General features: G+C 44.4%; 1 protein-coding gene across 13 annotated transcripts in view; it reads right to left on the bottom strand.

The window, feature by feature from the left end:
* Nucleotides 1–16,138: 16,138 nt before the first annotated feature.
* Nucleotides 16,139–17,321, bottom strand: part of LTBP1 (latent transforming growth factor beta binding protein 1) — a 365,380-nt gene continuing 364,197 nt past the window's right edge. For all 13 annotated transcript variants that reach the window (XM_036027834.1, XM_036027833.1, XM_036027829.1 and 10 more), the window contains one exon: nt 16,139–17,133. In XM_036027834.1, coding sequence (XP_035883727.1) covers nt 16,952–17,133 — 182 coding nt within the window. In that variant the 3' untranslated portion in view covers nt 16,139–16,951. The remainder of the gene's footprint in view (nt 17,134–17,321) is intronic.

The raw sequence follows: 17,321 nt of genomic DNA, 5'->3' as shown, positions 1-17,321 counted from the left end.
ACTCGAGCTTTTGTTACCATATGTATTATAATACTGAGTAATTACAACAGTCACCATTTACTGAGCATCTCCCACTAGCCAAGCACACCAAGAGCTCTCATCTACTTCTCTTGTCAACTCCGCCAAGAAAGCATTAGTGCTTGTATTTTAAAAATAAGAAAATGAGGCTCAGAGAGGTCAAACACCTTTTCCATCAATACAAAGAAAACCCGGTAAAACCTGTAGACTATATTAGCCAGACAATGTCAGAAACAAAGGAGTCTTTAACTCTCAGTGGCTTAACAGAACCATGGTTTATTTCTTACTCATGGTTCACATCCAAGTGGACTTACAAGGATCTCTGATACAGACACTGACCCGCAGTGTCTGCATCATTATGGATGAAATGAGACATTCACATAGACTACTGAGTGCCGTGGAGGAAAAGAGACAGCACAGCTTTTCTCTCAAGGGGAGCAAAAGCCCCAGGCCTTGCTCCAATGAGCTTTTATCGTCTTGCTGGGCACATTACAAGAAGGTCCTCATTAACTATGCACAGGCTTGCTTTAGGTGGTTATCTTATACAGAAAACAAAGGAGCCAGTGCTGCTAATCACATCACGGAAGAGGAATATTTGCAAATGAAAAGGCAAAAGTAGTTGAATCGGTTACACTCATCCTTGGAAGGTTTAGCATGGTTTTTAGGAAGTTACTTTGCAGTAAATGTCCTCAATTCAGGGTGAGGGGGTTTTAGCAAAAAGCAAGACTCATAGCGGCCTAGGTACACTGCAGGCCTGATTCCCCACAGAAAAACATATCCGTGGGCATGGATCCTGTGCATCTCCGAGTGGGAGCTGGGCCCACGCCACACAGAATGGTCTACCACAGTCTCTGTTTTATACAACTACTCACGGACCTGGGCCGACTGAGGCTGTAGCATCACATACCTACAGCAGCTGGACCAGGTGGCTTTCTCCATCACCATGGCAGATGAATGGAGATCTGGACAGTCACACGCTGGACTGAGGAATTGATTTTTTTCTGTTGGGAAGTGCCCTGCAGCACTTCCACTCACAGCCAATGGTCAGAACGAGTTACATGGCTTTAGCTGTTACCATGAGTCTAGAAAATGTAGAAAAGCACTCAGAAATCCAGTGAGCAGCAAATGTTAACACCGCAAAGACAATCCCAGATCTTTCTGATTGTATAAGGTGTTCTGTCCATTAGACTCTAATTTCTTTTGGGTCTAGCTGGTCTTTTTGTCTAACCAACTACCTTTTTTTTCCACCGTTTTAAAATACCAGTTGTTACAGAAAATACAGAAAACAACACAATAGCAATAGTGGTTTAGTGATGAAGAACATGGGCCTTAGAAGCGGACTTCCTGAGTTCATATCCTGGCTCTTTTTCCTCTCTGTGTGCTCTTGGGTGAGTTAGTCAACCTCTCTGTGTCTTGTTTTGCTCCTATGTTAAGGGGAATAACTATGATATTAGTAATAGACTCTACATGACAGAGTTATCAAGGTTAAATGAGTTCATTGAAATAAAGCATGAGGACAATGCTTAGTATGGTGAGTATTCAATCAATCTTACAATTATTATTACTAAACCACTTAGCTTTTCATGGGGAAAAAAACAAAACAAAACAAAACAAAAACCAGCTCCTTGGTTGAAAGTGTAACTTCAGCCAGAAATTTTGGAAGCATGTGCAGTGGGCTACAAGGCAGTCACGTGAGAGGGGATGCGAGTGTAAACCTTAAACCACTTCTGGGAAAACAACTCAAAGGTCATGCTCAGTTGAAAGTGGTTGAGCAGTGTGGTCTCATATTGGTGAAGGTGAGTGCGTGTGCATGCATTTGTGTGCAAAGGCCAAAATGTAAAGCAATCAGATATCTGACAAGACACATGTGAAATTCAATTTTGAGAGTCCCTTTTCATGTAACCTGTCCATAACGTAATATACTTTCACATGATCTTGTATATTCATGAATCAAGAAGTAAAACATAGAAATATCTCAATAAGCAGGTACAGGGCTGGACAGTATCACAGCAGGCAGCAACAGAGCAGGTAATGTTACAACAAAAAGGCAGCTTGCGACCAGCCAATAGCGCGACAGGCCCAGAAATATTGCGACAGGTGGATGGGGGGTGGCCAATATTGTGACAGGCTGGGCAATGTCGTCACAGGCAGCTGGGGCCAGCCAATATCATGACTGGCCATATTCATGTAGGTAATCACAATAAGCAGGAAAACTACAATATGGTCTAAAATGGGAAAGCCTACTTGATGTTTAACTCAGTATTTATTTGTTATATTTACAATGCGAATGCATAGCAACAAGTTTGTAAGGAAACACACTGAAGTGTCAGCAGTGGTAACATTAGAGGTACCCCCCCCCCCCCCCCGCCCCCACTCCCGGACTGGCCGAGGCGGCGCTCCAAGGGGAGCAGCCCACACTGGACATGCCGTGTCAGACCGTTTGACCTTTCTGGGGGCGGCTAAGGGCTGGGAATGGCTCACTCCCGTCTGGGCTTCCACCAGCTGCGTGTGGCGACCCAGAGCCTGGCCGCCACAGGCGCGCTCCTGTGTGTCAGCTGCAGCTGGGGATGGTCACGGAGTCAGCCCCCGGGCTCCTCCCGCTGCGTCTCATTTCAGGAGGAAAAGCCCCCGTGTCAGCTCCATGCCGACACTACGCTGCACCGCAGGTGCCCCTCCGCTTCTGGGGAGAAAGGATGACCGTCCCCAGTGAACTGCGACCTTCTGAGGCTGAGAAACTGGACATACCTGAGCATGTGTCTGGGGAAGGGCTTTTTCCATCTCCAGAGCCAGAAGCTACTCTGCTCAGGACCTCCGCCCCTCCATGCCTGGGGGACCCCCAGACATGTGGAGGTCCCTTCCTGGTGGAAGAGGCACCCACCTGTCTGGTTTGGGCCCTGTGGCTGCCCCAGGCTCCCTAAACTGTGATAGCCTGGGACCTGGGCAGGCTTCTCCAGGCACCGCCTTCCCGGCCAAAGGACCAGCGTTGAACCTGGTCCTGAGCCACCTTCCTGGTGGCATGTGTGTGTAAAATACTCATGCACAAGCATGGACAAACACACGTGCGCATGCTCACACGCATGCACACCCCCACCTCAGCAGAAGGGCTCTGAGGTGGTCCTCACCGCTGCCGGGTGGCATCCCTGCCGCGGCACACACTCGTGGACATTGGGAAATCCATCCGCCCATTTCCCACAGCTTCCCCATGGGCTGAAAAAGCCTCAGGGTCACGCTGTCTTTTCCACGCTGGACATCGTGTTTCCCCACGGAAAGTAGGTGTGAAGCACCAGCTTCCTTCAGTGCAGCCACCCAAACTAGAAACCTGGTGTCATCATCCTAGAATCTCCCCTTCTCTCTCTCTGGCTTCAAACTGCTGGAGTAACCTGTGTGGCATCTCAGTGGACAAGATGAAGTCTTGTGCCGGTGGGGGAAAGAAAAGAAAAAAGAAAATCAGTAAAAGGTACCATAAATCTGGGAAAGACTTTAAAAAAATTTCAAATGCCTCTCTTTGCAGGGCACCAAGAGAGAGTGAGAAATCCTGGTGCTGGTGACTAGGAACATGGGGAGGGAATTGTGAGCACCAGCCCTGATCGGAGGGAGGAGTTTGAGAACAAAGACCCCAAGAGCGGTAGACTCCTGTTGCTTGATTCTGAAACACGAAAGGCCCCTGACAGGAAACCCTGTGGAGACTACAGGCTACACCTTCCTGCCTTGTCAGTCCCACAAGGGGCTGAGCAAAGGCGTGAGCGACAGGAAGTAGTTTTATTGTATTATTTTGTTTTTGTCTTAAAGAGAAATCCTTCTTCATATTTATACTAACATCTTGGATGAAGATGCAAAGGGATGCAAACTGGATAGAATCAGACGCTCCAAAGCTCTTGGCAGGCTAAAGCCGAGGGACACACAGCAGGAGAAGGTAGAATGAGCTGGAGCAAAGGCGACATTGTGCAGGGAGGTCCAAAAACGCCACTTGCAAAAATTCAGATTGGGGAAACACAGCTTGGCAGGAGCCCATACTTTTTTTTTTTTTTTAATTATTTTGTAGCCCTGGCTGGCGTAGCTCAGTGGATTGAGCAAGGGCTGCGAACCAAAGCATCGCAAGTTCAATTCCCTTCCAGTCAGGGCACGTGCCTGGGTTGCAGGCCATGACCACCAGCAACTGCACATTGATGTTTCTCTCTCTCCCTCCCTTCTCCCTCTAAAAATAAATAAATAAAATCTTTCAAAAAATTATTTTGTTATTTTACTTTTAGAGAGAAGGGAAGGGAAGAAGAAAGAGAGGGAGAAAGACATCATCCAGTTGCCTCTCACATGCCCCTGACTGGAGAGCCAGCCCAAACCCAGCCATGTGCCCTGACTGGGAACTGTACCTGGTTTACTTGCCGGCACTCAGCCCACTAAACCACACCAGCTGAAGCAAGGAGTCTGCACTTTTTAACCTTGTTATTCATTTTACATCACCTGGAGCTTGCTAATGGTTATAGTTACAATTCCAAGCCTCAGGGTGTTTACCGTACACCACGGAGAGAAAAGTGCAGAGACAATGATGACGGTGAGGGCTGCCTCTGCCGATTGGTTGCTCCTGGCAAGTCCTCGGGCATGTCTGGTAACGAGAGTCCAGGAACAGTCTTAGATGAAAGCTCACCGTGACTAAGCACTCATGCTGAACAATGGTGCTAGAAGATTTCTGCCCAAAAGTAACAAGTGAAAGAAAGACAGCCAAATTAACCTGGAGGAAATGGCAGAGTAAAGTTTTCTGCTCTGAGTGTAAACTCTCCATCAGCCACATCATGAGGTGATGACATAATTAGACCAGCAAGAAATAGCCCCTCCAGATCTAAAATTACCAAGAAAGTCATTTGAAATATGCATGTACATCCGCTGCCATTAGTAATAAAATGCACGCTATTTGGCTAGCATATTACGTCTTGAGTTATCAAGTAGTAATAAATAAAGTCCGGTGATTAGCAAGGCGTGTAAAAGCTAAGCATCCAGAACAGGAAGACAAATTCCAGCAGCTTTTCAGAGATAAAGTTGTCTGGAATAAACCCAGTTCTTAACAAATCTCACCAAATTTACTGCTAATTACTGAGAACCTCCTTTTGAAGTTTTTCACTTTACAATTAAGGACAAAAGTCACAAATCTCTGGTTCTTCCTGTAATAGTAAAAAAATGGTTGAAATAATTATAAAACAAGAGACTAACAAACTAAGAGGTGTTCCTTCATCAGCAAATTTTGGGGGAAGTCACACAGAAAACATTGCAGAAGATACAAAGAAATATTAGAACAGATTACTAAGTATTGGCCACACATTTGTACACATTTTATAATAAGTCTCAGCTTGGAATATTTGTTAGATTCTATCTTAATAGTTAACATTCCTGCTTTCATTTGCAAGGCATTTTAAAGGAAAATCTTACTAAAGAACATCCCAATGATAAATGCTTTCATAAATAACAAAATTTTTAATGGGAAAACTGTTGAAGTGTAACCCCTGAACTCGAAAGAATAAAATGTATTCCTGCAGAGAAATGAAAGGAAGGATTTCAGGCAACCTTGCCGGGATGTTCACCGCTGGGGTGCTGACCCAGGGTCTCACAGAGCAGCGAAGACGCTGATGCTGGATTTGTGCACTGTACCACCATGTCGCTGATGTGGTTCGTTTTAACACAAACCTTTAAACAGCAGAACCTTCCGAGACTGCAATAAGATGGAGGGTCTGTCGAGATTGCATCATAACCCATTTTCTTCTCCCCAAATATTACTTCCTCCCTTTCCCTTCTATAGGCATTCTTCCCAAAGAACTCTCTCTAATGCAATCCCTGTGTGCTGATCTCCACCTCAGAGTAAGCTTCCCGGGACACCCAACCTGTAACAACGGCGGGAGTGGTCCAAGAAAGCAAATGCTCATAGGGGTTCTGCAGCTGCCACTCAGCCATCAGGTTGCGGTGAGGACCGCTGGTCTCAGAGGGAGGTGGCCTGCCCCCTGGCAATGCCCTGGGGTATACCTCTTGGCGTTCCCTTCCCCATTGTAATGATTCAAGGACAAACACAGCAGTCATGCTTAAGAAGGGCATGGAGATCGGGAGCTCAGAGGCCTCGGGAATGAGTATCATGCCCACAGGTAAGCCATCTACACGGCAAAGACGGTGGCTGAGTAGTGTATCAGCAGTAGATTATGAATATCAGCTGTAGCCCTAATTGCTTACAGCTGGGGTTGTAATTTGTCCTGCCAACTCTCTTATCCCTTTCCCTCCGGAAAAGAGGTACCACAGGATCTTAGAGGAATTCTTCCTAGAATGTACCTGGAGCAGTGGATCTGAGTAGCACAAATGTGGACCCGAGTGGAAGCTGTGATGTGCCTCTCTGACCCCTCTGAGACTGAGGGACTTACTCCTCCAGTTACTGCGCACTCCTTGGAGAGAAGTCCTCAGACATGACCCTGGGCTGCGACGTTCTACCTTACACAGAGCCCAGGGTGGCCCGGATCCAGTGACTGTTCACTGTAGAGCACAAGGTCCCAGACCCCTCATTTTATCTCAAGACAACATTAAAAGGCCATCGCAGCTTCAAGGTCCCCAAAGGGCTTGCCCAGTGTCTGTTGAGCCTACGTCACAGCCCCATTCCTCCCTCCCTCCCCTATTGGCTCCTTCCTTATCTCCCCTCCCACAGTGCTGATCCTGTGACAGCTCCCTGTAAAAATCCCTACACTCCATCCCAGAGTCTGCTTCCTGGGAAACCCACACTTGGACATGAACGTTACTGGGACACCCGATTAAATTCGAATATGAACCCTTGATTAGATACTAGGATTATATCAGTGTTACATTTCCTCATTTTTGGCCACGTGTTGTATTTGTGCCAGAGAATGTCCTTGTTTTTAGGAAACACACACTGAAGTAAATAGGGGTAAAGCCCTACTTAGTCCGATAGGATACAGAAAAAAAAACCCGTACATGGACAGGTGGAGGATCAGAGCGAGAAAGGCACAAGAAAATAGTGCAAAAAGTAAACAATCGGTAAATCTAGGTAAAAGGTATAGGGAAATTATTCATCTTTTTCTTCAAACTTTTCTGTAAGTTTGAGTTCATATCACAGTAAAAATTACTAAAATAAAGCGGTCAGACCCCATCCCATTTTCAGTGGCTCTGATTCAGTGGTTAGGGTACCAGGAGCAGTATTTTCCTTTTTAACTTTCCGGGGTTGACAACCATTCGTATCATGGGATAGGTCAATATTAAACAAGTAACTTCAATGCAGTGTGCTGAGTGTTACGAGAGAGCAGGTGCAGGGTACTAAGGGAAAACATGCACGTGTCCTTTATATGTATATGTATGTAAAGGACACATGGACAAAGCCAAAGGAGGGTGGGATCAAGGGTGGGAAGTGGGGATGGCTGGGGTGGGGGGGAGTGGTGGGAGGAAAGTGGAGACAACTGTACTTGAATAACAATTAAAAAATGTGAAAAAAAATTTTTTGAAGAATATGTATAAAGAGGGTCCACCCAGTTAACTGGGTCAAGCGAGGTCTCCTTGGAAAAGTGACAGTTGACGTCTGAAGGAGCACTTCAACCCAGGAGTGTTGTTGGCAAGAACAGGGGGCGTATTCCAGACCAAAAGACATTGTGGGGAGTCCCAGAGGAAGAAAGAGTGGGCTACGATCGTGAAATTAAAAGAAGCGTGTGGTGACAGGGTGACTGGTGACCGGAGTGCACACGGCAAGGGGAAAGGTGGCACGGGACGAGTCTGAGGAGGTAGCAGGGGACATACGGCACTGGTCTGGAAGCCCATGGGGCCACTCAATGGTTTTATACAGAAGACTGACTTTGTCAGGCTTATGGTTTTGAAATATCACTGGCTACTCAACAGAGACTGGATCAGAAGGAGGCAAGAGTGGGAACAGGAAGACCAGTTAGAACAGGTTGTGGTGATATATTGGGAGGTGACTTAGACCAGCATGGCAGAGATGGGAAAGATGAGGTGTGGATGGAATCCAGAGATGTTGAGGATGTAGAATCAATCATACCTGCTATAGATTGGCTGTGGGAGACCGTGGGGGGCAGGAGGGGTGGCTTGCAGACTCTGGGCTGGACAACTCACTGAGGCAGGGGACATCTAAGCTCCGTGGAAGCAGACCCGTGTCTGTGTTGGTCACTGGTGTATTCCCAATGCTCAGCCCTGGTCTGGACGTGTTCGAGAGCTCTTTGTTGAAAAAATGAGTGAATAATCTCAGAGGTGAAGATAATGAGTTCAATTTTGGATATGAAAAATTTTGAGTGCTCGTAAGTCTTCTGTTGAAAGTTCACCTCTAATTCACTTCTGAAGGTAGCCAGTGAAAAGATAATGTCTGTGTCCCCATTTTGAGGCCATTATTCTCCTTGGTATTTAGAAGTCTGAAGTCCTTATGAGACCTGGGCAATCAATATCTCATCACTTTGGACCTAATTTGATTTTAAAATGACATCGTAACTGAGTATTGGACTTAACTAATGGAGAAATTGCCTGACTTTTGTGGTCCTCCACATTTCTTTATCCTGTTTCGACCATAATACATATAATTCTTTCCTCTTCATTTCTGAACTTGAGCCTGACATGTCATATGCATATCACGTTAAGATATTCTGGTAAAAGTTAACTCTAAAAGCCTGGCATTTTAAAGTGGACAAGAAGGATTAGCTAATGAATAGGAAAAAAAAATTGAGGGAAATCCAAGGATTTTTACTGCCATCCAGTGGTGGTGCTCTCAGATGTACATGGTACACACCCCGTGGTTCATCTCTGTTTCCCACAGCAAAGTCCCAAACGTCATTCATTCAAGCTCAGGGAGGACCTGCCCTGTTAACTTGCCCCCAAAATTGTATTGTGTTTTCCCGATTTTAGGACAATATGTTAAATCAGCCCTCTTGTGGTCCTGAATAAGGTCATAGGCTCCCATAGCAACCAGTCGGCTTGAACAGTGTACTCCACGCCAGGAGCATCTGGCCCATTAAAGCCCTGGTCTTGATGACACAATGAACTCCCGCCCTGGTCTCCCTGCCCCGCCCCACATACACACCTGTGTGGGGAGTGAACTTCACCGATTCACTATTCAGTCCCTGCTGGACATTTCCGAGTTAAATTTTATCTGTGCCCTTGTAAATGTGAGCTCCTCTGTTGATATTTAGAGCCCATGGAAATAAAGGAACTGGCCAAACCCCAACTCATTGATTTTAACCAAGCAAGAGTCTTGCCGGCTCACTGGAGAAGAGGCGGGGGGGCATTGGAGGGAGAGAGAGAGAGAACATTGTATAAGATTTAGAATAAAAGAAAAAACTTGGCCCAAACATATCATGCCAGTTTTGTATAAAGCACTTCCTGGACTTGAACACCATGCAGTTTACATGAAGCTCATAAAAGTGTTAATATTTCCTACTTTAAAAACATATATATGTATATGGTGTTCTCTGTTCACTAATAATTGGCCCGTAAACCAAGGTTTGACCCTTCTGTGCTACAAATTCAAGCCCACCCACCAGCTTGTCCAGAGTCGAATCTCTAGCAGTGATGTCATTCCTTGACATTAAAATAAACACTACCCAGATCTCTGTTTCCTTTCTCCTGCCTGTTTGTTGTGATGGGTGGGGTTCGGGTGACCACGGGGTTTTGCCTATGCCCACCGGCTTGAGCTGCTGGCTGCCAGGGACTGGCTCAGGCCAAAGGAACCCTTTCAGAGAATTTGGTGCAGGCTCTGCTTATATAATTCCAAGGGTGTAAAGCCCAAAGTATGCAGATTGCATCCAATAAAAAGTCATTCTGTATGGTATGTGATGGCAGATAAGACATGCCAGTTTTACAAGGCAATCTGGGGGAGGAGGGAAATGTGGAGAAAAAATTGAAATAGTTTTCATCTCACTTGTTTTAAAGAGATTTTTAAGGTCCGTAGATGTAGTATACTATATACAGGAGTCCAGATGAAAATCATTGGTTATGGTTTGCAAAAATATTCTACTGACCCTTACTAACACAAAATCATGGAGTCAAAGAGGAGGCCATCAGTGTTAGTGACTTTTGGCGCTGAGTGGGCTGCAGAACAAAAGTTTACTGGTAAATGGAACACCATACACACGGAATACTGTGTAAATATCAGTATGATCTCCTAACAAATACTAGAAACCAAAAGTAAATCATCACCAAGTAAATTAGAATACATTTTTACAAATCAACTAGCAAATTCTGTACAATAGTCAAAGGAGCCAGTAAAAACTTGGCACAAACAGCAAGAAAAATCAATATGAAGGACTACCTATTTCACACTTCTGCATCTATAAGTAAACGTTTCACTGAGTATTGGGGTACAGTAAAAGACAGAAGAAATGAATGTATTCTAATACAAAGCACTTGACCTTAAGATTATACCAGTGCCTCCGTGGGTTCATAGGTGACCAGATCCTCCTTGCTCTGCTGTTTGGTTGTCGCTATGCTCTGTCACTAGGGGATCACATCACTGTTACTGCCTTCTTGTTTTCTGCTCTTCCTTCCCTTACCCCCTCTGCACATTGTCAAGCCTTCCACCTTGACTATGGGGATACTGGGGTGGGGAGGGGAGGGTGTGTGTTGTCAGAGCAAACACTACAGCTCTGTGCTTCCTGGGTGCCAGGACACTGCATCCGTCTCTTCTGTCTCCGAACTGCATGTTTCCTAGACGACCCCTCCGGAAACACAATGTACTTACTCATGGTTTTAATTTTGCACCAAGGTCTAACCCTGTGTTACATGCTGTTTAAGAGAAGTCAAATTACAATAACCAGTAACTGGCTGACTTAGTTGCCTGCTTATAGGGGAGGATAATAAAAGGTTATATTATCTTAATCAAGGGAAAATTTTATATAATACTAAGTGGCCTGGGTTTCTTGGATGACACATTGGGTATTCCTCCCAAACAGACAGTACAGGTATGATTCAGACTATTATTTTTCTTTCCTCTTCTCTTCCTTCTTTCCTTTCTTCCTCTCTCTCTCACCCCTTGCCTCCTTCCCTTCACTTTTTTTTTTTTTGGTTTTCCCAAGGAGTTTATTTGGGCACACCAGAGGACAAGGAGGCCCTGCATCTAAAAGAGGGAGTTGGGCCTCCTGTTGGCGAAGCATGGCTTGTGCTTGTGACACCCCGGGTACATGTTGCAGGTGCCTCTGTGGGAGTTGTAGCGCAGCCAGATGCCACAGTTCTTCCCTGGAACGGGGAGTTCTCAAACACTTGCCCACAGTAGACAATTTTGACTGTAGATTTATTCACCCTCTTCATCTGAGACACAAAGTACCAGAAGTGGGATGTGGGAACCACATGGGTAGGCGCAAAGATGCACAGGGCATAGAGGGGTGGCTGCAACCCGTGGGGGTGGCCAGGCAGCCACCTCCTGGTGGCAACTCAGCGCAACACACTGCAGGCTTGATAGTGCTCTCTCCACATGCACCGCCACCTACAAAAGCTAGAGGATTATTCCTGTAAGCAACACAACCAAGAGGAAATTTCTCTTTGGCTGCAAAATAATTCAGTAACATTTATATTCATAGTTTAACATTTATATTCATACTAAGCGTCCTTAGCAAATTAGAAATGGGAAGGAGCATTCTTCACCAGATAAAAGGCACACATAAAAACACATAAGCATGCATCCTATTCAATATCATCATGATAAAAGGATTTTCTTTATAATCAAGATGCCTGCAATCACCATGCTACAATTCAATATTATATTAGAGGTCTTTACTAGTTCAGTGGATGAGAAATTGAAAAATATGAGGACTGGAAAGGAAGAAGCAAAACTCATTCAGAGAAGACAATAAATTATCAAAGTAATCTAAGGATAAATTGTTCATATTAAGAAGACAGTTTAGCATGGTTCTGATCAATTCATAAAAGTCATTTCTATTTCTATACATCTCTCAGATTCTTAAATAGCATCAGTACAATATTTGCACAAATAGATGGCTAAAGCTTTTGAATCTTATAAAACTTATTTGGAGAAGTGTCTGTTCAAGTCATCAGTAAACGAACGGATCAAAAAACTACAGTACATTTACACAATGGAATTCTATGCAGCAGATAGAAAGAAGGAGCTCCTACCCTTTGCAACAGCATGGATGGAGCTGGAAAGCATTATGCTAAGCGAAATAAGGCAGGAGGTGAAAGACAAATACCATATGATCTCACCTATACTGGGAACCTAATCAACAAAACAAACAAACAAGCAAAATATAACCAAAGACAATGAAATTGAGAACAGGCTGACAGTGACCAGAAGGGAGAGGGGAGGGAATTTCAGGAGAAAAGGGGAAGGGTTTGCAGCAACAAGTATAAAGGACACATAGACAATAACAAGGGGGGTGGGTTGGAAATGGGAGGGAGAAGGGGAGGGCTGAGGGGTGGGCTGGGATGGGGGTAAAAGGCAGAAAACTGTACTTGAACAATTAAAATAAAAAAATTAAACTTATTTAGAAACATAAGACATTTGAAATTGTATGTAAAGAAGCTCTTCCTTTTTCACATTGGCAAATGTAAACTTGAAATTTCTCGTCATGATGCCATTGGATTTAGAATCTAATTGATGATCTATTTCATGCCAAGTTCTTATAAAATGTTGAAGCTCAGACTTGCAGAATGCCTGTGGACTGTTGGAGCAGCTGCTCTGTTCTCATGCATCTGTGGAACTTAGAAACACCCTGCTTCCAGAGATCTTTCCAGAGACTGACTATGCCATCAAAGAGCTTTGTTGAGCCATCCTAAAGTGGTGATCATTTATGTGGTCACAGTTCACAGGGTTAAGAAATCAGGCTGGGAAAGAGAATACAACTTCAGAAGGAGGAAATCAAATAATTAGATAGCCTTTGACATAGCAGGGACGTCAGAGTCACTTATTGATGAGAAAACAGTGACAAGAGATAAAGACTTTTTCCAGGCCTTAACACAAGCCGCAGAAGAGCCAGAAATGAGGACTAAGGCAGGCGTTCTAAGACGCCAAGGCCGGTGCTCTGTGTGAGACCAGACGCACATTCTGTGACAAAAAGGACGGGACAGGGAAATTGGCTGTGCTGCTGCTTTCTTTTCTTTTTCCTGGTAAAATTGAAGACCTGTACAGTCCTAGCTTCCCCTGGATGACTTACCTCATTGTGGTATGTTAGTTGAAGTCACCTCTGTCTTCTGAGCCAGGTGTGGGTCAGATGCTAAAAGTTCTTCATCTCCATAGTCCCAGCATCAAGCACAACGCCTGGGACAAGTAAGCAGACAGTAGACTGGCACATATTGAACCTTCCCATCATCACGGAAAGGTCTACGAACAGGCACTGGTCTAGAGCAGTGAGGAGGCAGAGAAGGCTCTGAGAATGAGGGATGCAGTGGTTTCTTTCCTCCGGGTGAGTTTGCGTCCCACCAGCGACAGCAGTCCCACACACTCAAAGACGGGTGGAAGCTGGCTCAGGCCACGCACATCCCTGTGATGATCACCACTGTTTGATCCCAAAATTAGGGAGCCCTTTTCCCTGAGAAGTGTCTTCTGTGTTAGTGGACTGTGATTTATGCCCGCATTTGCAGTTTCTTTCCCTGATTCCTGTTTTTCCTCATAATTGCGGTGAGCTGTGACGTTCATGCTAAGCTGTGACAGCCATCTTTGTTTTCTTCTTCTTACCACAGATCTGAGCAGTAAATCAAAGGTACTTTAGTATAGGCTTAAATCAACCTCATTGGAAAGTTAGAGTATTAGAATCATAGTATTTTCAATGTTGCCAGTTATTAGAATAATTCCTAAGTTCATGGTTATGGTTTGTCCCCACAAGCAGGGACATACAGTATTGGCATGTGTGGTAACTGTTTTCTTCAACTGTTGACCCAAAAGAAATGTCCATGAACCTCATTTGCAAACACACCAGATTTGTGCTTTCCGCCAACATTGGGTCATTAACATTTACCAGAACAATTCAAGTACGTTTTGGAGTCAGTCAGTCCTTTGTGTGTGAGAATACTAAAGCTAAATTACAGTATTCTTTTTAACTTATAAACATTTTTTAGAGAAATATGAATGATGGAATTGTGCAAAACTTCGATATATTCAGTAAGGGTCTGGTTTGCTGGCTCTGTACCTGGTTCTCATGTCAGGTAACATGGCAGGTTTCAAGTTCATGACTGTGAATTGCATAGGCGTACATCAGTTAGCCAGGCCCAGTGTTTTTGGAACAATGCTTGATTATTATGACAAAAGAATAGACTGTTGCTGATGATTGGTATTTTAAAGTGCAGAGACCCGTTTTGTGGACGGACAGAGAAAGAGACCCGACTCTTATTCAGACAGCTGGGAGATACATGCAACAGCGTAATGGATTACATATAATTAGCATAATGAATGACCAGAATTCACTGCACTATGAATCTATCTCTTCATGGCCAATTAGGACCACTGCCACGGAACCCCAACACTGGGGCTTGGAGGACAATTACGTATGTATATGTAATACATATAATTCATCTGAAGGAACTCCTGAAAGGAACTAAAAGAAGTATATGTATTACAAAAACAAAACTTTTTTCCAGGGCCACGAAACCAACTTCATGCAACAAAACACACAAAATCTAAGAAGTTCCACTTAAAGCTATGTACTTTTATTACATGTACAGGTATCTCCTGCTTAATGTCAGTGGTGTGTAAAATCAAACATTTTGTGGGGAAATGATAACTGAAGTTATGATGCACCTCAACCAAGGTCCCCTAATCAATTTCCTAATAATACAATTAAACATTAAAAAAAACATGTTGGAATGTAAGATGCTTACAGCATCTCTTCCTGATTGTCAACAATGTTTACAAAGTTGCTTTGTGTGCAGAAATAGCTTCTCTTCCACTGTAATTGCATGTGGCTTCCTTGTCACAATTTTCCATACTGGCTTTATTTGGGGGGACTCACACAACACGAGGTAAAAATCAGGGCTAGAGCGACATGGCTGCCCTGTGGAAACACACTCGGGACAAGCCCATGAGCTGGGGCTGGTCACGTGGAGTGTCCATGGTGGTCCTCTCCATCCCAGTGAGGTCCCCAGGCACATCCACTTGTCGACAGTGCTTTCTAAACATCTGCGGCAATTCCAACTGTGATTGCATTTGGGATATAACTCAAGACTCTGCCAATACAGTATTTTGAGGATATAAAAATGTTTCTCCTATATATAAACATTAATTGAAAATTGTTGAGAAAAAGACAGGTACATTTTATGACGCTCGGGTATTATTTTAGCTTTTTATTGCTGCTGCATTGAAGTACCACACATTTAGTGGCTAGTGCGTTAGCAACACGCATTCCACCTGTAACCTTGATCCCTGCTTGCCACGTACGGCAGCATCCTCACAGGCTCTGGAGATCGGGGCACGGGCACTGTGACGGGCCATAACTCTGCCTCCTACAGGTTTTAAAAACCAAAAACCTGTCTTTCAGGAAAATGGTAAACTGGGAGATTATCTGCTGAGTATGCCCATACATATGTTTTTAATATTTTTTAAATTCAGATGTTTCTATTAAGTAAAAAATGGACTCTGAAATTCAGCTGAAGTTGTACAACAATCGTATGACTGTGGATGTGTCTCAAGCAGGGAGCGGAACTTTGAAAGTTACTATTCCTTTTTCCTGAGACACATATCTTTATTAACTTGCCACGGCTTCCACAATGAAGTACCACAGATTGGGAGGCTTACGCAACAAATTGATGTTCTTACAATCCTGGAGGCCTCTCTCCTTGGCCTACAGATGGTCATCTTCTCCCCCTGTCTCCATAGGACATTTCCTGTGCATGCATCCTACTCCATTCTCATCAGGGCACCTGTGGCATCTATTAGGGCCCGGCCCCAATGACCTTGTTTAGCCCTAGGTACCTCTTTAAAGACCCTCTCTCCACACACAGCCCTGCTTTGAGGCACTGCATGGTTAGGATATCAACATATGAATTTTGAGGGGACAAAACTCAGTCCTTTACTGTGTCTGACACATTTAACAATGAGCCTGCAGAAGACGCTACACTGATGGAGAACCACTGGTAAGAATATAGGTGGGAAGACACACTTGTACACGTGCACTCATTGACAAGTACTCTCAGGTAGAAGTTTTTTCTAAAAAAAATGGTGATTTATTTTGCTTTCATATACAATGGTAAATATGCTGGGATCATCGAGTTTTCACACAACGTCGCTGGGCACACTTCCCACATCACGGCACTCACGTGCTCACTGGTGCCTCCACTTCAGCGTGGGGGAGGGGCCAACCGACACCCGCCAGCAGCTTGGCTATGGATGGACATCAAGATCAGACGATACAACGTAAATACAAAGTACTTTTCTCCAAATGTGTATAAAAGTTTTGAAACCAAGCTCGTCTGCTCCACAGGACAGACAAGTTGAATTTAAAAATGTTCCAGACTAGGAATAGCATAACCCTGTGTCACAATACTTACAATACAGTTTAACAATATTTTATCAACGACTTGTGCACTTGAGACTTTAAAAAAAAAATCCGAGGGAAAAGAAAAACAATAGCCAAGGAACTGCACAACCAAAAAATGAAAATTATATAAAATATTTCCACCACTATTTAAATGCCAAATTTAATCAAGCAATAATAAAAAAAACAAGACAACATAATAATACAAACTTCTGTTTAAAATAACAGCACTGCTCCACCTCTTTTCCACTGAATTTTACATATGAACAGACTATATATACTGGTTTTTCAGAGAAATGTCCGTTTGGTCTGCTCCACCAGTCAGGCGCACACCGAATCCTCGCATCGTCTTCCGAGGGTGTGCAATACTGTGATGTTCCCGTGCTCCCTGCACGCCGGGTTAGGTGCAATGTCTCAAGTATAATACATTTCTCTCTTTTCCTTTACACAGTGCAGAGTATACGGGCTTCGGTTATGCGGACATTCGTTCACTCCAGGTCACTGTCTTTCTCTAGACTCAGGGCGGCATCCGACGGAGTGCAGTAGTTCGGCCTGTCGGAAGGCATGTAGCCCGGCAGACACAGACACTTGTAGGAGCCCTCGGTGTTGATGCACTTGGCGTTCTTGCAGAGAGACATCCGGTTGTTCAGCTCGTCGCATTCGTTCACGTCTGCAAGAAGCCGGACAGCCCAGGTAAACAAGCTTCAACGCACCCCGCAAGCAAACGGAACCGATGGCTTACCTAGGGCATCGAGGGGTCTGGCCCGAACACAGCGGGGCTGTTCTCTCCCCCTCCAACACCCCCACTCCGGAAACTTTCCCACTAATCTCTGTTTCAATCACGTGATAGATAAGAAT

This window comes from Phyllostomus discolor, chromosome 6 (genome assembly GCF_004126475.2).
Source record: "Phyllostomus discolor isolate MPI-MPIP mPhyDis1 chromosome 6, mPhyDis1.pri.v3, whole genome shotgun sequence".
NCBI classification, from domain to species: Eukaryota; Metazoa; Chordata; class Mammalia; order Chiroptera; family Phyllostomidae; genus Phyllostomus; species Phyllostomus discolor.
This window is presented reverse-complemented; position numbering and strand designations above follow the sequence as displayed.